At 33.5% G+C, this 22,575-nt stretch overlaps 1 protein-coding gene across 2 annotated transcripts in view; it reads left to right on the top strand.

The window, feature by feature from the left end:
- The window catches only part of kif20ba (kinesin family member 20Ba), a 41,857-nt gene extending 19,716 nt beyond the window's left edge, over positions 1-22,141 (top strand). The window contains exons 28-35 of one of the 2 annotated variants that reach the window (XM_056477328.1): positions 4,187-4,309; positions 4,793-4,882; positions 7,427-7,639; positions 11,794-11,853; positions 17,246-17,320; positions 19,345-19,447; positions 19,548-19,687; positions 20,937-22,141. In XM_056477328.1, the coding sequence (XP_056333303.1) occupies positions 4,187-4,309; positions 4,793-4,882; positions 7,427-7,639; positions 11,794-11,853; positions 17,246-17,320; positions 19,345-19,447; positions 19,548-19,687; positions 20,937-21,014 (882 nt within the window). In that variant the 3' untranslated portion in view covers positions 21,015-22,141. The remainder of the gene's footprint in view (positions 1-4,186; positions 4,310-4,792; positions 4,883-7,426; positions 7,640-11,793; positions 11,854-17,245; positions 17,321-19,344; positions 19,448-19,547; positions 19,688-20,936) is intronic. The other variant, XM_056477329.1, reaches the window with a different exon arrangement.
- The last annotated feature ends 434 nt before the right edge of the window (positions 22,142-22,575 follow it).

Here is a 22,575-nt window from a genome sequence, read left to right as displayed (position 1 = left end):
CTAGTGTTTCCCAACACTGTTCCTGCAGGCACACCAGCAGTACATATTTAGGGTGTCTCCCTTATCTGACCCATTCATTTCAGATTCTGGAGTCTCTTCTAATGTTCTTCTGAGTTGATTCAGGTGTGTTTGATTAGGAATAAGTGGAAAATGTTTACTGTGGGTGTGCCTTCAGGAACAAGGTTGGGAAACCCTGCTATAACCAGTAATAAGTAATTTCCCCATGTTGTTTATGTAGTTTTTTTGTAGTCCTGTTAATACTTTTCCTATAAAAACAAAATACGGCATGACTGAGAGTTTCACTGATTACTGAGTGCATTGTTTATATGTTTGGCAGTCTGACGCAACATAATAAACTCATGATTTTTCTCATATCTTCAAAAAAAAAAAAAAAGTGCATGCGAGTCTGTCATACATCAGATAATTGACACCCTGCATATAAATCATATTCTTTAATGTCAGTTTATTTACTATCTGTGTAAGTAAATACATATTAAAGTAAAATAAAAAATAAAGTATTCGCTCAGTAGTTAATCTTAAGGTAAAGTGTTCAATTAATTGTGGTTTTGATTTTAGGTCATATCGCCAAGTCCTATCAAGAAGGTATTAATTTGATTTAAAAGTGTCAGTGTGTTTCTAATAATTCTTGTGGTTTCGATTGATTCTATTTGTTGAAGAATCATGAAAAAAGGACAGATGTTTTCTAATTTGATTAATTATGAAGAGAAATGTTTGTTGATTTTATTAAGTCAGCATATTTGTTTGAGGATCTTGTTGTGCTAAAGACTAATTAGTTTTAAAATTTCAGCTTTATTATTTAAGGATAAATCATTAATGAATTGTATCATATACACAATGTCATGGAATGTTTTTAATGCCATGTGCATTATAATTAAAAATAATCTTTCTACAGTCTGTACTTTATGTCTGCTATTAACTTTTTCATCCAACTAGTCAGTTTTTAAGTAAAATTACTTAATATAAAAGAGTGGTTGATTCTGATATTATGGAGAAAATCAATTAGAAACAAGTCTACTAAGTGACTCTTTACAAATGGATCAGTGAATTGTTGTTTTACTCAATTCTTTTAAGAAAAACATTATGCTACAGCATTTTTGGAACTATTTTTGTTGGGGAAACAGATATAAAAGAAATATTCTTTCTAAAAGACATGCGCAATAGTTGAATTGAAAAACCACATTGGCTGTAGTGTATGTGTTTGAATGAGTGTGTATGGATGTTTTCCAGTACTGGGTTGCAGCTGGAAGGGCATCCGCTGTGTGAAACATTTGGTGGATTAGTTGGCGGTTCATTCCACTGTGGTGACCCCTGATGAATAAAGGGACTAAACCGAAGGGGAATGAATGAAACTCCTTCAAAATTAACTTTTTGTTGTATCAAATCACTTTTACTTTTGTGATTGTACTCGTGAGCTGATTTATGCGAAAACTGCACATTTGCTTGTGTGATGTCATCTCTAATTCTTTATTTATTTTTATTTATATATTTGGATTTCATAAAATAACATGAATTAAAGTATTTGAATTATAGTTGTAATTATACTTCATTTCTAATAGGCATCATAACACAGTGAATGTTTTGGATGTGCTTTTGTTTGTTTGAGTGACCTATTACTAAATTATGCTAGCATTGTTAAAGCACCAGTTAGGATTTCAATGAATATTCCACACTCCTGCTGCGAACTAGTTCACATTTGTTTACTGTTACAGTTTAATATCACTCAAATTAGCTGAACATCAAAAGACCATACAGCTCTTTTGATGCCAAGCAAATCTAATAAAAATGACGGGTTATTTTTAGCATGACTAAAGCTCAATGAGGCCACTGAAAAAACATTGCAATAATACAGAGGCATAAGTAGCCTATTTAACACTTAAGTTATCTGTGTGACTCAAGATTGAATCTTATAGGAATGGTTCACCCAAAAATAAAAATCTTATCATTTATTCATCCTCCACTTCTTCAATAAATGTTTGAGTTTCTTTTTCTGTTATACACAAAGGTAGATATACTGACAAAAACAGCAATTGGCTTCCATAGTATTTTTGTACCTTCATTGTATGTCAGTTGCTGCTTTTTTCCAACATTCTTCAAAATAGGCCTGCATGATATATATCGTTTCAGCATCGATATCGCAATGCGTGTGTCCACAATAGTCACATCGCAGGATATGCAATGTTGAGTTGGGATTGTAGTTGATCAACAATTGAGAATACATGAGACTTGTGGAGTCATTGCAAAGTATAACTATCCACTTGTTAAGTCGTGATGTATCGGTGACGTATGGAATACTGTTTCCGGGTCCAAGCCACTACTCATTTGAACTGAGAAGATATTTGTTTATAACCACATTTTAGTCATACAGTATCACACGTTAAAATGAATTATAGATAAGATCATGGTGTACACAACAGTCTCTGGACTAGCTGCGTCACAGACACCAATAATTTAACAATCTATAAAAAAAAATGTATCACTTTCTGGCCATCAGATGTTAGGCATGGATATACATATATATTGTGATTTTTCAAAAGTAACCGTTTATTATTACCATTTGTCGAGTCTCCCCATACAGTTTGATAGAGTGATTTGACCTGGAAGTAGGCATGGGCCGGTATAAGATTCTGACGGTGTGATAACTTTGAATAAAAATATCACGATTTCACAGTTTTGTGGTATTGTGATTACTGCTCTAACGTCTATTCTTTTTAAATGTCTGGGTTAGAAACGAAAACTTCTTTCCCATTTGAACACACAATATTTTATTTTGAGAAACATTAAAAATATTTTGGAGCAGTAGCTAAAAATGTCAGGCTAAGTAAGTCAAATGAATCATTGGCTTATTTCAAAAACACAGATTTCTTTACGATTTAAAATGGCGTCTTTGGGTATCTTTTTTGCTTCAGATACTGTTGTCCTAAAAAAAAAACATTTGAAAAAATAGTACACATACCTTAGGAACGGCGTAGCAGAAAATTTGTACGGTTTTAAAACCTTGACCTTTCCAATCCGCGGTATACCTTGTTAACGGTTATCATCCCATGCCTAGCCGAAAGCCACTTCACATGACATCACACTTAACAAGTGGATAACAGAGTGAAACTTTATCATTTGCATGCGTTTTAAAGGCATTTCAAGAGAGTGTAAAGCATTCAAGCAGAATAACGTACCACATTTGTAACTTTATTGAAGAATAATCGCTGGTTTGAGTCGCGGCTGGGTCAGTTGACGTTTCTGTGTGGAATTTGCATGTTAGCCTCAGGACTAAGCCGAAGGAAAATGAATGAATGAATGAAAACAATGAAGACTATACAGTTTTACTTTCCATAAAATTTTTCACTTTCTGTACCTGAATATTGTTTGACTGTCGGGAAAACCATAAAGCACTGTATGTTTTGCTTCTTTTTTTTTTGCTGTATTGTAATTATTCTTGCTTACAATTTGTTTATTATATTTTTATATGTGATTCACAGCCTTACAAAATCTCACCAAACAATCTAAATGAATGATTTTCCCCCCTAAATAAGCCATTTAAGCCATCTGGTGAAATTGTATTCATATCGCATATATATTGCAGAAAAACAATATATCGCAATGTCAGATTTTTCCAATATCATGCAGCCCTTCTTCAAAATATATATATTTTTGTGCTCAGCAGAAATTCAAAAACGTTACAAACCACTCACTCCTCACTATATTGTGAAAAAATGTTGGGTTCCACCTAATCAATTTGCGATTAACTTGGCTTATTAATTAATTTATTCATTCATTCATTTTCATTTCGGCTTAGTCCCTTTATGAATCAGTGGTTGCCACAATTGGAACCAACATGTTTCACACAGCGGATGCCCTTACAGCTGCAACCTATATTTTACAGTCTATGGTCGCAACCCATCTCTGTAAAACTAACGTAGCTTATTAATTTTTACAAAAACTCTAGAATTGTGTTGTTTTAGCTCATTTTCACAAACAGCAAACTTTTTTTTTTTTTTGGAGTGAAAATGGTGGGGAAATTTTAGTTTTTCGGGGGACTATTTTTTTAATGACCACAATAATTGTTTTACTGAAAATATTCATAGTTTTTAAATACCTCATTGTTCTAGAATTCATTCTTGATTCAGTTTTTCCTTATGTAAAGTGGTTTAACGTTCTGTCTGTATGTCAGGAGGTCAGTGAGGACAGCAGGACAGAGGCACTGCAGGCAGAGCTGAATGTAAAAGAGGCCGAGATCCAGAAACTGAAGCAGCAGTGCACACACAGCAGCATTCGCAGAAACTCTACTACACAGGTCAGACATACATGTGTCTTATTACTGCCTATTCATCTATTCCTTTTGATGTGTCATTAGAGTCCGTTCATGACAAATAAAATTACTATCAACAGAGCAGAAATGTAATTTAAAGTGGCTTTACTCTAAATGTTCTGTTTAAAAGACTAGCCTTGTCCTTTAAACCATTATTGTTATTTTATATAACTCACCTTGAATAAGATAAGCTGAGTTTTCAAGAGCTAGAGGTTCAAGAATGGAGCTTTTATATAGTTTCTATTGTATAATTCTTGTCTACAGAATTTAAACTGCTCTTCTACTTTGCACTCCTTAGTGCATCATGCCTCCACCCTGTCTGATTTGTATATATCTCAAAAAAAATTTTTGTGCCAACCTGTGGTGATATGTCTCTGTTAGGCATAGCTATGTAATTAAATTGAGCTGGTAATTAGATGTAAAGTGAGGAATGTTGAATGATTGGCTGTGTTGTAATTGCTGTGCTAGACGATGGAAGCTGAGTTTTCTGATATGAAGCCTCTGAACAGCAGTACGATCAAGCACAAAAGCAGAACCAGAGGATCTGTCATCAGTCAGGTAAAACACAAGTACATCGAGAGTCTAATTGTGACACATTCATCTCTTTTACACCAGGTTTAACAAGATGCTACGTTGCATTATGGTTTAACCAGATACTAAGTTGCATTATGGTTCATGCCTGTTGTTTTAATCCATTTCTTCAGGTTAACTTTTGTGGATTTTTTTTTTAGACCACATAAATGACAACACTACCAAGCCGATCCAGTCTAATACATTTATGACTACCTCTGATATGTTTTTTCCACCTTTGTGGTTCTACACCTTGTTTATCCCTGTATTATTTAGTGTTTTTTATTGATTTTGACCTGCAATCTATATACCAGGTACAAACAGCCCTAGTTTTGAACAATCCATACGTTGGTAACATTAGATAAAGCCTACAAGGAAAACTGTCACAAACTAACTATTAGACTTTATTTTAATTACAATATACTGTAATTAATATACAGTTGTCAGCTGTTCATTATAGATTAATGGTAGCTTGGATTATAATAAATGAAATTAAAATGCTAAATATATACAGTGTGTGTATTTGGGAAAAATATATGTAAACGTACTGCTGATCAAACGATTAGATTAGAGTGTGTAAAATATCTTTAATTTTTTTTCCCCAAAAAAAATACTTTATTCATCCAGGATACATAAATGGCCCAAAGTGAAATGCATTATTTAGATTTTTTTTCTAATATGCAGCACAGCAGTTTTTAATACAACATATTCTTAAGCAACTTTTGAACCATATCACATTGGAAATGAACGTGCAGATAAAGCAGCCCAGGAAGCCCTACAATTGGAGATTTATTCATTCATTTTCTTTTCGGCTTAGTCCCTTTAATAATCTGGGGTTGCAACAGCGGAATGAATCGCCAACTTATTCAGCATATGTTTTATACAGCGGATGCCCTTTCAGCTGCAACCCATCACTGGCAAACATCCATACACACCCATTCATACTTATTCACTACGAATAATTTAGCTTACCCAATTCACCTATACCACTCTTTGGAATTGTGGGGGAAACCAGAGCACCTCGAGGAAACCCACGCAAACACAGGGAGTGTTGTTGCTATTTGTAGGGTTGTTGTTTTTTTGCACAGTTATGTTAGGTTAGGTTAGGTTACTTTATTTATACCCAAAGGTAGATTTGGTTTGCAGTCAAGAGTCCTCGTTTCATAACAGTGCCACACAAAAAACTCACATAGAGTACATAAAACAGACATAAAACAAACATACAAAACACTCTTTCAAAACAAAAAGAATAAACAATCACTTCAAGTGTCTACCCAAAAAAGAAATGTTTAAAAGCATCTATAAAAATGTACAATACAGAAAGAAAGACCTCTGCTTTAGTCTTTGCCTTAATTAAATGTCTAATGCCTGCTGGTATCAAAACTATTTTTGTATCGTTTGGTTCCACAGCTTGATACAATGTATGTTTGTTAAAAAGCTGATATGATTGTATGTTATATATTGTGTATTTAGTATAGGTTTTGCCATGAATATAGCCAATGCTGCTGATATGGCATTAAAACATAAATAAATACATTTGAACCATCTCATAATGCTGTAAAACTAGTGAATCTTCTTTTAATGTGTTACATAATGCATTAAGCAATGTTAATAATAATGATAATAATAAGATAAAGCTTTGTTATATAGTGCCTATACAGGACTTGAAGACTCTTTTCACTCAATAGTCAATAAGAAAACAATAGCAGAGTTTCAAATATTGTATGAAATGGACTTCTAGTACTTGCTGAGACTGTATGTAAAGGAATGCTGATTTGGTGATAGAATTTAAAAGCCTGAAAGGAGAGAGAAGAATCAAAAAGTGCACCCACATTTTTAACAGTACTTGATGGTACAAAGGATCTCAGTTTTGTCCATGCTGAGATTCAAATAGTTTAAATTAAGCCAATCTTTTATTTCATTCACACAAGCAGATATTTTGTTAATTTGGGCAGGGAGATTTACAGATACAGACAGTATAATTGGATGTTATGATTAGCGTAATATTGATCATTTAGACCATGGCATAGTAAAATCTGACCACGAGACATGTAAATTATGAATAATAACGATCTGGGAATAGATCTCTGGGGGACACCTTGCTTTAGGGAGACAGTGGATGATCGAAAGTCTATTTTTGAAATTTAAAATGGTCTGTGAGAGAAATGGGAAGAAACAGTACCAGAGATATCCAAGTCTGAAATGTTTACATCTGGAACCTTAAAAACCGCACATTTTTCCAAATGGTATAACATCCAGGCAAATTTTTCGCCATTTAACAGTCATCCCAATTAGTGTCAGTTCAAATGGTCTCGCTATTTTATTTAATTTTAATTTTAGTTATGAATAAATCTTATTTGTCTTCGTTAAATAAATTAATAGTCAGTAGTCTGTTGTTTCACAGTTGCAGCAGCTCTCATGCTTCTGCTTGAGGTTATTTCTCTATTATTAAAAGCGTCTTCTAAATAAATGCACATATTTCTCAGTCCATTGATTACAATACTGAAGTTGATATTAATGTTCATATGGCAGAACTCATCCGGTAGCGGTCCGCTGGTGCTAGATTCATCAGAGATCTCCACGGAAACAGGCAGACGGTCCAGGTTTCCACGACCTGAGCTGGAGATTTCCTTCAGTCCTCTGCAGCCCGATCGCTTCGCTCTCAAGCGTCAGGGTGAAGAATCTGCTGTCACTGTTAAAATCTCCAGACCCACACGCAAGAGGAAGAGCGGCGAGATGGACAAGGTGAGAATCGCATGAAGGGGGTTTAGAGCAGGGTTCACACAAATTAGAATTGAGTGCTGTGACTGGAATGGCCTTCAGTCATCTTGTACTTTAGCATTATGTCTAATCTTTGCTATTTCTTGGCCTTAAGAATTATTGGAAATTGTGTAGAATATTCAGCTGATTATATAGCAGATTAAACTGATATTTGACCTAAAATGAAGGCACTTACTCTGATGTATGCTCTTTGTCCTTTTATTATACCACAAAAACTGACATTTTTGTTTTTAAGTGAAAAACAGGGAAAAGTGACCAGCATTAATTTTTTTAAAACAGCAATAAAGTATTAATATTAGATCCTAATTTTTAGAGATCTTGTCAGTAAAAAAAATGCTTTATTGGCCCCCAATACTAATCATGTTTGGTGAAAAACCTAAACTAATTGTATTGTGTAATGAATCCGCATTAGGCAATTTGTCTTTGTGCAAAACAATGTGTTTATGTTACCATTAGCATGTCAGCTTTATTTTTATTTAATTTATTTGTTTATTTTGGGATCCATATTTATGAAAAAGCATCATAAATACAGTGGGGAAAATAAATATCGCACTGATCTTTATTTTGTATTTTCTATTGGATTTGAGTCAGGTGATTGGCTGTGCTATTCTGCAGCTTGTTTTTCTTTCTCTGAAACCATTTGAGAGTTTCCTTGGCTGTGTTTTGGATCATTATCTTGCTGAAATGTCTACTCTGGTTTCGTCTTCATAATCCTAATAAATGTAGATGTTAGACTGAAGCAGCTAATATTAATTTACAATGAGGAAGGACAGAGGGTTGCTGAATAACTACTGAGAGATTTCAGCTGCTGTCTGGGTCTTCGCACGTGTTTAATATTTTATCCTGTGTCATTTCATTTTATTACACATAACTTAATTTGTAAACTAATTAGATTTGTTTTCTTTTCATATATGGATTTCTTTGGTTGTTATCAACATCTGGTGAAAATTTCAAGTCAGCGGCACCTTTAGAACTATGTTTTCTGAGGAAAATGCTGACGTGTTGAATACTTATTTCCCCCACTGTATATAATCAAACACTTTGTTCTCTGAAGCAAACACCTGTTTTGCTCATCATAAGCTGATTATTGCATTCATCTGTCAACATTCTTTCTGACAATCATCTGACAACCAGAGATCCAGTCTTGAGATATTCAACTCAGTAAATAAACTATACAGATACTTTTTGGGGAGATTTGTAGGCTTTATGGTAATTTTAATTTGTTAGTGGCTCACTTATGTGCTTTATCAGGACATGTTGGTGTAAACATAGATTTGTGAATGCATGTCAATTTGTTTGTGTCGTGCACATAGACAAGCCGTCAAAATCAGGAGTTTCATTAATAATGCATTACCTTTTAAAATATCCTACTGTCTTCTGCAGGAGAGTTTATTTGCCATTGTTTGGAGTTGCGTAAGCATGTTTATAATTTTCTCCTTTTGTAGTACAAAAAACAAAAGGGCCGACAGCATTAGTGTAAGTAAAAATGATGAAGACATAGAAGATCTCAATGAGACTGCTATACTGAATAAATATCTTCAATGTACACGGCAGTACCCTGGGTTCAGCAGAGTCAGAATGAACCCTGAACATGCTTAAACTCAAACCTTTTATATAGTTTTAATTTACTGCCTTGTAGATGTTAATGAAGTTGACCTTCCTTGGCTGTTGACACAGCTGTTCTCTGTAATGCCATTTCTACATTTTATTGTATGAGATGGTTTTCGTTGTCCACATCCATCCCCATTCTACAGTTGGTACTATTTGGTCATCTTAAACTATACAGAGACGACAAATTGTTGACACACTGTAAAAACTGCTTTTCTTAATTCGATTTTTTTTTTTTTTGTCTTGTTTCTAGGCAAGGCAAGGCAAGTTTATTTATATAGCACATTTCATACACAGTGGCAATTCAAAGTGCTTTACATAAACAGGAATAAAAGAAACAATTATAAGAGAAATAAAAACAAACAGAATAAAAATAAAATAAAATAAAAGCTGATAAAATGTGTTATAAAAGAGTTAAAAAGAAGAGAAAAACATAGTAGTTCGATCTGTCGGACGTAGCACAGTGCTCATTCAGTAAAGGCACAGCTAAACAGATGTGTTTTCAGTCTTGATTTGAATGTGCCTAATGTTGGAGCACATCTGATCATTTCTGGAAGCTGATTCCAGCAGCGAGGGGCGTAGTAGCTGAAAGCCGATTCACCCTGCTTTGACTGAACTCTTCTAGTCCAAATGTCTAAAACATCTTATATCAAGAAGTATTTTCTCGGCCAGCAAAACATAATGTCTTGTTTTCAGAAATAATATGCTAATATTAAGTGAGTTTTTATTTGAAACAAGCAAAATAATCTGCCAGTGGGGTAAGAAAAATAATCTTGTTTTTCCTTTTGACATAAGATTATTTTTCTTACCCTGTTGGCAGATTATTTTGCTTGTTTTAAAAACTTTTATTTTGGCACATTATTTCTTAAAAGATGACAAAATGTTTTGCTTGTCTAAAAAAATCTTCTTGTTTTAAGAATGTTTTGAAATTTGGATTAGAAACAAGACATAAAATCTAAGTAAGAAAAGCATTTTTTCCAGTGCATGTCTTCTCTATCATAGTTTAGCCCTTTTGGGAAATGAGCTTCAGCACACCATTGAGAGTGGGGTTGAGGAGGACTAATTATCTTACGAGCACAACACTAAGAAGAATAAACGTGACAATTATATTTGTTGTCTGAGTTCACAAAATCACTCCTTCAAGCTATATATATATATATATATATATATATAGTTGAAGTCAGAATTATTAGCCCCCTTGAATTATTAGCCCCCCTGTTTATTTTCTCCCCAATTTCTGTTTAACAGAGAGAAGATTTTTTTCAACACATTTCTAAACATAATTGTTTTAATAACTCATTTTTAATAACGGATTTATTTCATCTTTGCCATGATGGCAATAATATTTTACTAGATGTTTTTCAAGACATTTCTATAAAGCTTAAAGTGACATTTAAAGGCTTAACTAGGACAATTATATTAACTACACAGGAGAAGGTAATTAGGCAAGTTATTGTATAATGATAGTTTGTTCTGTAGACTATCGAAAAAACAAAATAGTTTAAAGGGGCTAATAACTACTTTTATTCTAGCCGAAATAAAACAAAGCCTTTCTCCAGAAGAAAAAATATTATCAGACATACTGTGAAAATTTCCTTGCTGCCTTAAACATCATTTGGGAAATATTTATAAAAAAAAAAAAAGACATTTTAAAAGGAGGCTAATAATTCTGAATTATATATATATATATATATATATATATATATATATATATATATATATATATATATATATATATATATATATATATATATATATATATATATATATATATATATATATATATATATATATATATAATTATTATTGATATTCTTTATAAAATCAGTGGTCCATCTGTTGCTGACTCTGCTATGCACAGCTAGCAGCTCTATAAATCGTCCTAATTAGTCATTAACAAGGTTCTAATTTTCCTCACTTACACTTAACGATCAGTGTTCATTGTGCACGGCTAGCGAAATGGAAGTCCTATTAGGCAAATAGTTCTGTGTGTAAAAATATATTTCTGTGCCTGTGGTCGAGCGTGCCACGATATAACCTCATAAACACTTGTTTTTGGAAGCAGTAACAATAACTGTAAGAATACACAGTAGGTTTATAGTTTGTTTGAGAAACCTGCTTGTGGGAATTTAATTAAATTGTTCAGACAAAGGGATTACGAATACACAAATACAAATCTGACATAAATGCTGACTAAACAAGATTGTTAACATTTTATTAAATCACACTTTATAAGGGTGGATGTGCACTTAATAGTCTCTAGCCTGTGTAGGTCATGTCGTTCTCTCAGAACACCGCAGCGAAGATGTTATGCTGCTCACTGAAAGAATGCTTTCCACTCAGAATAAGTGCTCTCTCTTATTGTCAAAGAATTGTGTGCTCTTTCTCTCGCCAGTTGTCCCTGGCAACAGAGTCACGCTTTCACAAGGCTCTGAAACTGCTAATTGTTCGAGAGTTTTGTAATTGAATGGCACAAAACTATTTTTAATGCCGTTTCTGTTCGCTTGAAGAGGAAAGGAGGCGGGAGCAGCGCTGTGAAAAAGAAAGCTTTCTCTGAGCCCAATCCACAGGTACATTTTCCTGACGAATGCTAAAACAGCAGCCCTTCCACCTTCAGGACTCCTAATGGTCTGGAACCAGACATTTACTCCCTAGACACTCAGGGTCATGTTAATTTCCTCGGGTTAACCCACAGAGCTGGAGATTGGAAGTATAAACATTATCTAATTATCTTTTTTTGGCCTCTCTGTATTTGTTTCTGAACAGCAAATCAATGTGGGCAAGTCTGTGATGGAGGAATTCTATTTAACTTAGGAAGTAGGGCTGCACAATATATTGTTTCTGCATTGATATCGCAATGTGCACATCTATAATAGTCACAATACAGGATCTTAACCTCATGTCATTCCAAACTCATATTGATTTTATTCATGTATGAGCAGACGCAGCCATTGGAATCTTTTTGGCTCAAGACTTCCAGTTTCATTCACTTCCATTGATTTTAAGACATTAAAACAGCTTGTCATGCTGCATAATGTTGCAAACTGTAGCATAATGTTGCATGTTTTTTTATATTATTATTATTATTATTATTATTATTATTATTATTATTAAGTATCGTCATGAACAAATTTGTTTGTAGAGCATATAATTTGACCGTTTTTTTGCCGTTGGATGTTGACTGTAATTTGACGCAAATTTTTATTTCAAGTAATTTCTCCTATAGGTGACTGAATCGCAAAAATTTGTTTACTTCCACATTGCAGAATAAAAAGGTCAATTCTGTTGGGATTCTAGTTGAAAACATTTTCATTAAGCATAATCCATACAAATTTGGACCTTCTTTTTCAAATCAGTTTGTTTTTAGACATGTTTTCAGAGCTGTTATAATGTAATGTAAGGACCGAACTTTCATTGTTAAGTTGTTGTAACCTTTAATGCACTTTCCCAGTCTTTCTGTGTAGGACTTTTTCATCATCTGACATCGCATAGGCCAGATGTGATGTTAGTCATTAGCTAAATATTGTGTATAAAATACAGTTAAAAAATCAGTAAGATTAAATGATTTTGAAAGGCGTTCCTTATTTTCCACAATGCTTAGTTGCTGAATTTAAGGTTGTTTGAACAGTAGTGAAATTAGACATTGGAAGAGGTGCAACCTCTTTAATAAACATTAACTAAATAAAAGTAAAGATAAAAAAGAAATTAAGTTTTAAAAATCATTGCCACTTGGATAAATAAAAATGCAGTAGAGGTTAAGCTTTAGCCTCCATTTCTCCATTAAAAGTGGATGCAGCTTTGCATTCAGGTGCAACCCTGTGCTGAATATATGGAACAGATTGAGTTCTACAATCCAGGCATTTACTGATGGTCCTGTTCTAGTTGAATATTCTGATACTAAAGTTTGCAAATGCTTGATGACTTTGGCCACAAACACTCAAAGTTTTATGAGTAACAACTGGGAATTTATCCAATAGTTTTCATCATTCTGTGCATGTATGGAACCTGTCTCGATCCTTAAATCACCATGATTGACACTGACCACAGCAATATTTTGGAATCTTTTGAATCTGCTATCATTCATCAAAGTAATATTACAATGACCAGCATCTCATTATGGTTAGCAAATAATTATTGTTATTATTATGTATTTATTTATTTTTGATAATTAAATCATCATTAAACCTATAGGGTTTTGTTTTGCTGTGTTTGAAAGGCTGCTTCAGAAGGCATGCTCTTCAAACATTCCCAGGCCCACTTATTTTAAGCTATGCTTATAAGTTGCCTTTGGGTCTGAGAGATTCAGTTTATGGAGTTCATAAACTAGGCAAGATTTTGGTATGTGGCTAATTTAATTCTATTATAATACGGTTGGATTTAAGTTTCTTATAGACTTGTTCTAATTTGCTTTATTAGCAAGATTTGGCAACACAAATGATTAAAAACATGCCTCCTATTTTCTTGCACCATGAAAACAGCATAAAGACACTCTACTCCTAATACACATTTACGTAAACACACAGTTCGGTTCCATACATAATGCACAGAATACTTGTTAATACAATTCTTCACAGAATTTTTCCTGAAGCTGATGCAGTAGGAGCCTTTTTTTTTTAAGTATCTAAACTTGCATAACCAATCCAGACTTCTTTGAACAAGGTGCACATAACACGTAAAAGTGCAAAAACTTAACCCTTTGCAGCTACCAGTAGTTGTATTAGCAGTTAAGTTATGTGACAATTTTATCCAGACCATTTGATTAGAGTTTCTGATGTTGGAAATGCAGCTTAGGAGTTATTATCCCATAAAACCTTTTATGCATCAAAGAAATAATAACCTTTCTATTAAGGTGGGTGTTTAAATGGAGCGGGTTTTGCTATTTAGTTTTTAAAGATCCATTATAGTGATAATACTGAGCTTCTGTGCCCTCACCAGTAGAGCATTTGTTTCTATGTGATGCATAAAAGGCAAAGGCTTTGGAGGATGATGCTCTATAAAACTTTAAATAAACCCATAATTCATCACTCACTCACTCACTCACTCACTCACTCATTCACAAAATGACTTTTCATATGCTATTTACAGAAATCATTGTAATCTTGCAACAAGTTCACCCTCAACACTTCTGAATTGTTGTAATTACACCTTCCCATTTCATGGCATGAAAACACCAGCCCCTGACTTCAGAACAAGCCATCATTCTTGATTTTGCACGCATCTCCTTCGGATGAACGGTGAACGACTTGGCAGGTTCCTTGGAGTCCAAGAATTAGTCTGCTTTTAATGCGAGCCTGCAAGTCAGAGAGGGGCAAAAGTAGCTCACCTCCCGATGCTGGAAACAGCAGGTGACAGGTGTGACAGACAGAGATCCGCCCCTGTCCACCCCGTTTAGACTGCCGGGTGTTACGAGCATGGCATTGGCTGTCACACGCAATGTCACAGATGCGATCTTGTTGTCTAGAGGAAAGATAGCGACAGAAAGGGGGTGATGGAGGGAAAACAGAGAGAGAAGAGAGAGCGAGAAAAAGGAAGCGGCTAAAACTGATGAGTCACTGGAGAGCGACTAAGAATGCTTTCAGACTGAATCATTCATTTATTTTGCAGATTAAATTATTTTTTCATGTATTAGTTGTTTATGTGTGTGTGTGAAGGAGACTGAGAGGGATAGGGCAGATGCTGTGTTGTCTTGTTAAAGATGCTTTAATGCTCTGCACACTCTTGGCACTACATCTGTCAACTAATCCCCAGGGGTTTGTGCTCTTTTGAGTGTCACAAATTTCACCGCCACTCTTTTTAGCCGACCTGAAACCAATTTGTGTTTAGTCAATAAGGATTATTAAGGTTTAGATTAGGGAGTTGCCATGTATGTTTTGCACATGCATTTAGTATAAAATTGTTTACATGGATATTTTTAGTTTCAGTCAGAATGAAATCATTCTGAATGTTGTGTTTATATGAATGCTATATAAAGCATTGATGTGCATGTTAATTTGTCCACAGCTTCAAATCCCATTCAATCTTTGACATAGTTTAAAATGTGCATGTTAGCCTGTATATTTACTTATTTGCTGTTTTTTATTTATTTATTTTTTTTTATACTTAAGCATAAAAACACCCCTTCCCAGTTGACACACCGAAACAGTGCATCTGTGCATGAGTGTCTGAAGAAAAGACTGCTGGGACAGCATTCTCCAGAACTGCTTCACAGAACATGAGTTGAATTATTATTATTTTAAATGACCCTGGTCATTTTTGACACTTATAATTCAACAACAACAGCTCGTTCTGATTTTTATCCTATCAAATTTTATCCTAGCAAAAGAACCTCAGCCAGTTCTTTCTGAAAGAGGTGGCTACATGTTACATTTTTATTCCGACTCGGCTAGGCATGGGCCGGTATAAGATTCGGACAATATGATTACTCTGAATAAAAAAATCACGGTTTCATGGTTTTACGGTATTGTGATTACTGCTCTAAAATAAGTTCTTTTTAAATGTTTGGGTAAAAAACTAAAACTTTTTTCTCCATTGAACACTAAATATTTTATTTTGAGAAAGATTTAAAATATTTTGGAACAATAAACATGTCAGTTTCAAAAACACAGATTTCTTTACAATTTGAAACGGCATCTTTAAATATTTTTTTGGCTGGATATACTGTTGTCCTAAAAATCTTAAAACAAAGCATAAAAAAAAACTTACATATACTGTAGGAACATTATAGCAGAACATTTTTGTGGTTTTAAAATTCTGACTTTTCCAAACCGCTGTATACCTTTTAAAAACTGTTATCGTCCCATGCCTAGACTGGGTAACTACTTTGATTTACAGATACATTATTAGGGATCAAGTAAATGTAAATGCAGGTGGTGTTTGATTGCCTTTGATTTGACCTCAATGAGAGGTTTCATTAATTCACTACAACTGTAGTAAATCAGCTCACCATTGATCATCATAACATCCATCACATCTTGTCTGACCAAGCATATGAATTTAACAAAGGCCTGTTTCACTGTCTGTGAAGTGTGAGCTGCACATATCACTTTCGTGCCCACGTTAAGAACAAAAGCTTAGCTTATTATACAGCTTATTATAAAGTTTAGCTTATTATACAGTGCTCAGCTTATCTTACTTGTATGTACACCCCTCACAAATCTCTCTTTTAAATTCATATTTTTAATAGAAAGCTTTACAATATTATATTTGTGCGTGTACATTAGATTAGTCAGTACTGAAGCCAAATCTGGAGCTTATCTAACAAAATAACTTCTAATAACGGTCCAAAAACTAGTACACCCAAATTTATGTTACAGAAAAATATTAAATGCACATTTAAAAAAGAGAAAAAATAAAGAGAAGCTAGAAAATTGAAAAATATCGTTGAAATTTTGTAGGTTGTAAATTTTTTGCAATGTTTTGCTAGAATTTAATAGTATTATCCTTTAATTTTTGGTGTTTGGTGACTAAAATACTATTTTAATAAATATATCTGTTTAATAAATCTGTTTTGTTTAAGTGCACCAAATACATTGCCTATATTCACTGAGAAATGGATCAAAATATTCATTTTCACAATGAGGTGTACTCAGTTCTGCTGAGCATTATAGGAACCATTTCATATGCTGTGATTTTGAGGATAAACATGTTTTAATATTCAGATTTATGATCACGCTTTCAAAAGTTCAGTCAGATTTTAATGGCTCATATCCAATAGCGGTTTTATAGTATAAAACAATAGGCTTCATTACAATAAATATCATCCTGTTAGCCACAAATGACTTGTTTAGAGTCATAGTTGGGTTCCACAGCAGAAACATTGTTGAAAAGTGTGAAAGCACAACACAAGCCTGTTGTTATAGGTGTTACTTTTACTGACACTTCGCAGACATTAAACATGCAAAATGGGACTAAAGCAAACCAAATCACTAGTCTTGTTTACTCTTTTGCTTTGCTATTCCTTAGGATGGGGTGGAAGGTGAAAACGTCAGAAATACAATGTGCAGATTGACTCCTCACCTAACACCTCATCGGGAAGAGGTGAGTGACCACATTCATATTGAAGCACTACACTACCTGACAGAAGTCTTGTAATCGATCTAAGTATGTTTGTTTCTAAAACTTGGATAGGCAACAAGACTTTGTCAGGTGATGTATGTGGGAAGTACTAAATGTATTCAATCTAATGACCAATGAATTTGAGATTCTTGCTTGAAAAGGTGTCAAATATAAGGTTTTAATATGGTAGATATTGCATATATATAAATAGTGAGGCACTGATCGTAGCTGTTTTCAGTTGACAATTAGAGAGGAGTTATAAACATACAGTTGAAGTCAGAATTATTAGACACCCCCCACCCCCCTCCCTTTGATTTTTTTTTTTTTTTTTTCTCTCTCTTTTTTTTTTTCTCTTTCTTTTTTAAATATTCCCAAAATGATGTTTAACAGAGCAAGGAAATTTTTCAGTATGTCTGATAATGTTTTTTCTTCTAGCAAAAGTCTTATTTGTTTTATTTCGCCTAGAATAAAAGCATTTTTTTTTAAAGGTTTAAAATTATTAGCCCCTTTAAGCTACATTTTTTTGGATAGTCTACAGAACAAACCATCATTATACAATAACTTGCCTAATTGCCCTAACCTGCCTAGTTAACTTTATTAACCTAGTTAAGCCTTTAAATGTCACTTTAAGCTGTATAGAAGTGTCTTGAAAAATATCTAGTCAAATATGATTTACTGTCATCATGGTAAAGATAAAATAAATCAGTCATTAGAAATGAGTTATTAAAATTATTATGTTTAGAAATGTGTTGAAAAAAATAAACAAGGGGGTTAATAATTCATGGGGACTAATAATTCTGACTTCAACTGTATATATGCACTATAACAAAATTTTCTGGGTATTGTGATAATGATATCAATGAAAACAATTTGTATATGTATACACTGAGAGACAAAAATCCTGTATCTTTAGAGGGAAGTTTTTTTTTTTTGAACAAAAAATGAATGCTAGAAGGCAAAACAAACATTTATAAATACAGACAAATAAATTGAGAAACATATGATGACAGTAAATGATCGCTGCAAAAATGTGGATCATGTTTTATTTAAGTCATTCTGGGTATTTCAGAAGAATAAAGTACAGCATATTTGTAATTCAAAGCTATTTGACCTAGTCTTTATTACATGATTTCTTTATTCTGTGATATGCGTCTGGTCGCAAAAAAGTTATTTCAAACACTTTTAAGGGTGAAAGTATGTCAGTAAATCTGTTTGTAAAGCAGCTCATGCACACATAAATCTGTATCTTAAGCATGCTTCTGTAGCACATTTACTCAATGCTTTCACAGATTTTACTATAAGTTTTAGCATCATTATTATGAGACTGATTTTTATTGGGTTAAGAATTTTTAACAGTATGTTGCAAACAATAAATTGCCCATCATGGTTTCTAATTACCAATTTTGTATTATTTATGGCTTGGACAGGTTGTGATTTAAGGTAGATGAGTGTAATTTTTAAATGGAAAGTAAAAACACAGCGAGATATGATGCTCTGCCTGCTCATTTTTTTGACTTTGTGGGAAAAAATATTCAGGTTATCTCTTAAACATGAGCTTTAATGAAACACAAAAGGCTAATCTTTGTATTTAAGGTTGAGAACATTGTGTTATCGGGGAATAAGAAATGAAGGTCAATATTTGTTCAAATGAATTGAGAATATCTTGTGTTTTTCCTTGGGTGCTCCATCTCTGACCTCTGTTAATGCTTCATTTACATACTTGGTAAAAAAAAAAAAAGGATGATAAAATGTGTTTGAATGCAAATGCGGTATATTTATTGGCCAAATTAAAATAAAAACACACAGCAAAAACTTTCTGATTCTGGTTTTCGAGCATACATTTCAATGCATTTTCAATTTGGTCGTTGAATACATTTCATCAAGAGAAAATGGCTCACCATCATTGCATCACATGAGACTGTGATTGGGAGAGCTGTGAATCCCGATCATCATAGCTGTGCTGAGTGATTACAGCAAGTGATGAACTCTGTTCTCCATCCTCTCAGTCCCCAAATTCCCAGGAGTCAAACCAAAGAGGGAAAAAGGACAAAACGCTCCAGAAGATTGGAGATTTTCTTCAGAGCTCCCCCACCTTTCTTGGGAGTAAAGGTCAGGATGACACATATTACACCATTATTACTCACTCTCTCTCAAGACTTCATCATACTCAGGCATCATATTTGTCAATCACATTCTTTCTCTGTCACAGCAAAGAGGATCATGGGATTGATGAGTGGAAAATCCCCTGATGGTGGGTCGACTTCTTCTCGAAAACTAAAATCTAAACGTGATAAATGGAAATGTGACAGACCGGATATCTCCTCACCAATGGACATACCGGCTCATCGGGTAATGCCAAGCAGTGGTAAACTCTAACTATAAGTTTGGGGTGTTTAAGAATGTATTATTATTATTATTATTAGGGCTGCACGATATTCGAAAAACCTAGCATTATGATATTTTTTATTTTGCGATTATGTATCGCAATATGAATACAATTCTTAATACAAGACTTAATATCTCTATTTGGAAGGAATTTATAATGTTAGATCGATTGGGATGATTTTGCAGTGGGGGTTCATCTCCATAAAATCTAATAAACAATTTATAAAATTGTTTATTAAAATTAAATCTATACAATTTTTGGGGTCCCCAACACATTTTTATTGTTGACTGTGCTACTTTTAGTGCATTTCTCTATATGCACATGTTTAGTCAATGATTGATGAATTAATGTTTACTATTTGCATCTCCATAAAATCTAATAAGCAATCTATAAACTTTTTGGGGTCCCCCGACACATTTTCATTGTGGTCTGTCCTGTGCATTTCTCTATTTGAACGTGTTGTAAATATTTTCATTTATAACAATCTATAAACACAATCAAGAAAAAGATACAATTGTACTTGTTTTATCATTTCCTGAGTTTAACAGTATTCAAGTACAGTAACAGAACGATAAAAATAATTCAATAAAATTAATCGTTGTTTAAGTCACAAATGGTACAATTTCTTATACATGAATGTTTTTAAAACCATTATACAATCACAGACATCAAAAACACGTGCATATGATGAATTATAATACAAACTCACTGTGGTGCGACTATTTTGAATGATCAAATTGCGAAATCAATGTTGAAACGATATATTGTGCAGCCCTAATTATTATTATTATTAATATTATTATAAATGTTTTTAATTATTGTGAAATTTATTCGATTTATTAATATTATTATTTTTTTTTTTTTGTGATGACAGTTGAATTTTTGCATCATTAATCAGTCTTCAGTTTCACGTGATCCTTCAAAAATCGTTCTCATATGCTAATTTGATGCTCAAAATTATGGAAAAAAAGTTGTGCTGCTTAATATTTTGGTAGAAATGGTGACCGTTAGGTTTCCTTTACATAAAAAGCTTAGAACATTGTTTATTTGTCATCTTAATCATATTTAATATTTATATAAGCAATATTTTTTAATCTTACTGACCACAAGCTCTTAAACAAAATTGTGCTGTAAAATATTATCAATATTTACAATGATTCTCAGTCTAAAATAACATACAAGACTGACAGCTGACATTTGACTTCCTTGTAGATTATTGGCCGAAATCCAGAGGACAAAGAGAGTGAAAACCTCATCAAGAAACGTCTTCGTACAAGAATGGCCAAATGAGCTTGAAGGAATTTTTGTTTTGTTTTATTATATATTTTTAATCGAACCAGTGTTTATAATCTTGAGGGTTTGTCTTTTAATCAATGCACTTTTCATACACAATTGTCTATTTTTTATTAGCTACATTTTTATTTTTACTTTTTTGATTTTTATCATATATGGCACATAATATATTATCCTAGAACACTAGTGCTGCTTTTAACTGCGATGATAGACAGTTTTCATAAGCTCATATATGGAAGACTGAACCCATTTGTGCTGCTAGATTTAGAATAGACGTTCAGAAATCACTACTGCACATCTCTGATATTTGTCTTTTCTGTATGTTTAAACTACGGTTATTTGTTTACTTTAATCCTTTATGCATATGAATTCAAAACTGTTGTTTCTCTCTAACCACTTTCTGCTTTTCAAGATCTAAAACTGTTCACGCACAAAATATAGCACAAAGTTAAAGTTTATGGGGTTGTGTGTTGTTTTTTTTCACTTGTCAGCGTTCTTTGTTTCTGTTTATCACCTTGTCACCAACCATTAATATGTGCCACTCACATGATAAAGACTCTCCATTACCATGTCAGTAAAACTGTGTGCCAGATGCCTAATGACACCCAAAGGACTATTCGTTTGAATTACTGAACAAATGCTTATGTAACAGATGGGTAATTGAATTTGCCGATCGCAGCACGCAGCCCGTGCCCTTATCTAAGATGGCATAAAAGGAAAAAGGGGAAGGGTGAGGGACTTGAAACAGGTCTGTCTCTTTGTTGGCACTGAATGGCAGGATGTGAACGGGGTGGATGCTTGCGATGATGAATCACAGTTTTGATGGTGTGTGGGAGCATGTGGGGAAGACAAAATGGAGGAGCGAAAACGTACTGTGCGAGGAATTGGGAAGAAATAAAGCATAATGTAATATGCATGTGTAGCCCTGCTTCCGCCACTCTTTTACTTCTGATTTGTCATTGCAAAAATTAGGAATGAGGTCTGAAAAATTGTTGTATTTTTGTTTGCACTTGAAGAGTCTGTTTCTCTGGATTTATAGTAGGTGTTAGTTTGAGTAAAATGTTAATGTTTGTTTTATTTTATAAAGATGTGGCGATATTTTCAAATAAAATTATTGTAATTTTGGTTATTTTATTTTTTCAGAAAATGACAGTTGGTCAAAATAATTGTCAATTATTTCATATTGAACACAAAGTTCACATGTTTAAAAAAATGACTATAAACTGAAATGTAATATATAAACTTTTATATGAATATAAAAATCAGAAAATATGGCACTTATTACCCGTAAAGTCCTCCAAATCAGTGTTTTTCAACCACTTTTCTGTAGGACCAACAGCTCTGCACATTTTCTGTGTCGTCTTAATCAAACACACCTGATTCAGATCATCGACTCATTAGCAGAGACTGAAAGACCTGTAATGGGTGTGACAGACAAAGGAGACGTCCAAAACATGCAGTGCTGGTGGTCCTCCGGGAACGTGGTTAAGAAACACTGCTATAAATGACAATATTGTCATTTTCCTTTTGGACTTAATGTCATCTATTGTTAATAAAC

Source organism: Danio aesculapii, chromosome 17 (genome assembly GCF_903798145.1).
Source record: "Danio aesculapii chromosome 17, fDanAes4.1, whole genome shotgun sequence".
NCBI classification, from domain to species: domain Eukaryota; kingdom Metazoa; phylum Chordata; class Actinopteri; order Cypriniformes; family Danionidae; genus Danio; species Danio aesculapii.
Note: the sequence above shows the minus strand (reverse complement) of the source record. Positions and strands in the feature narration are given on the sequence as shown.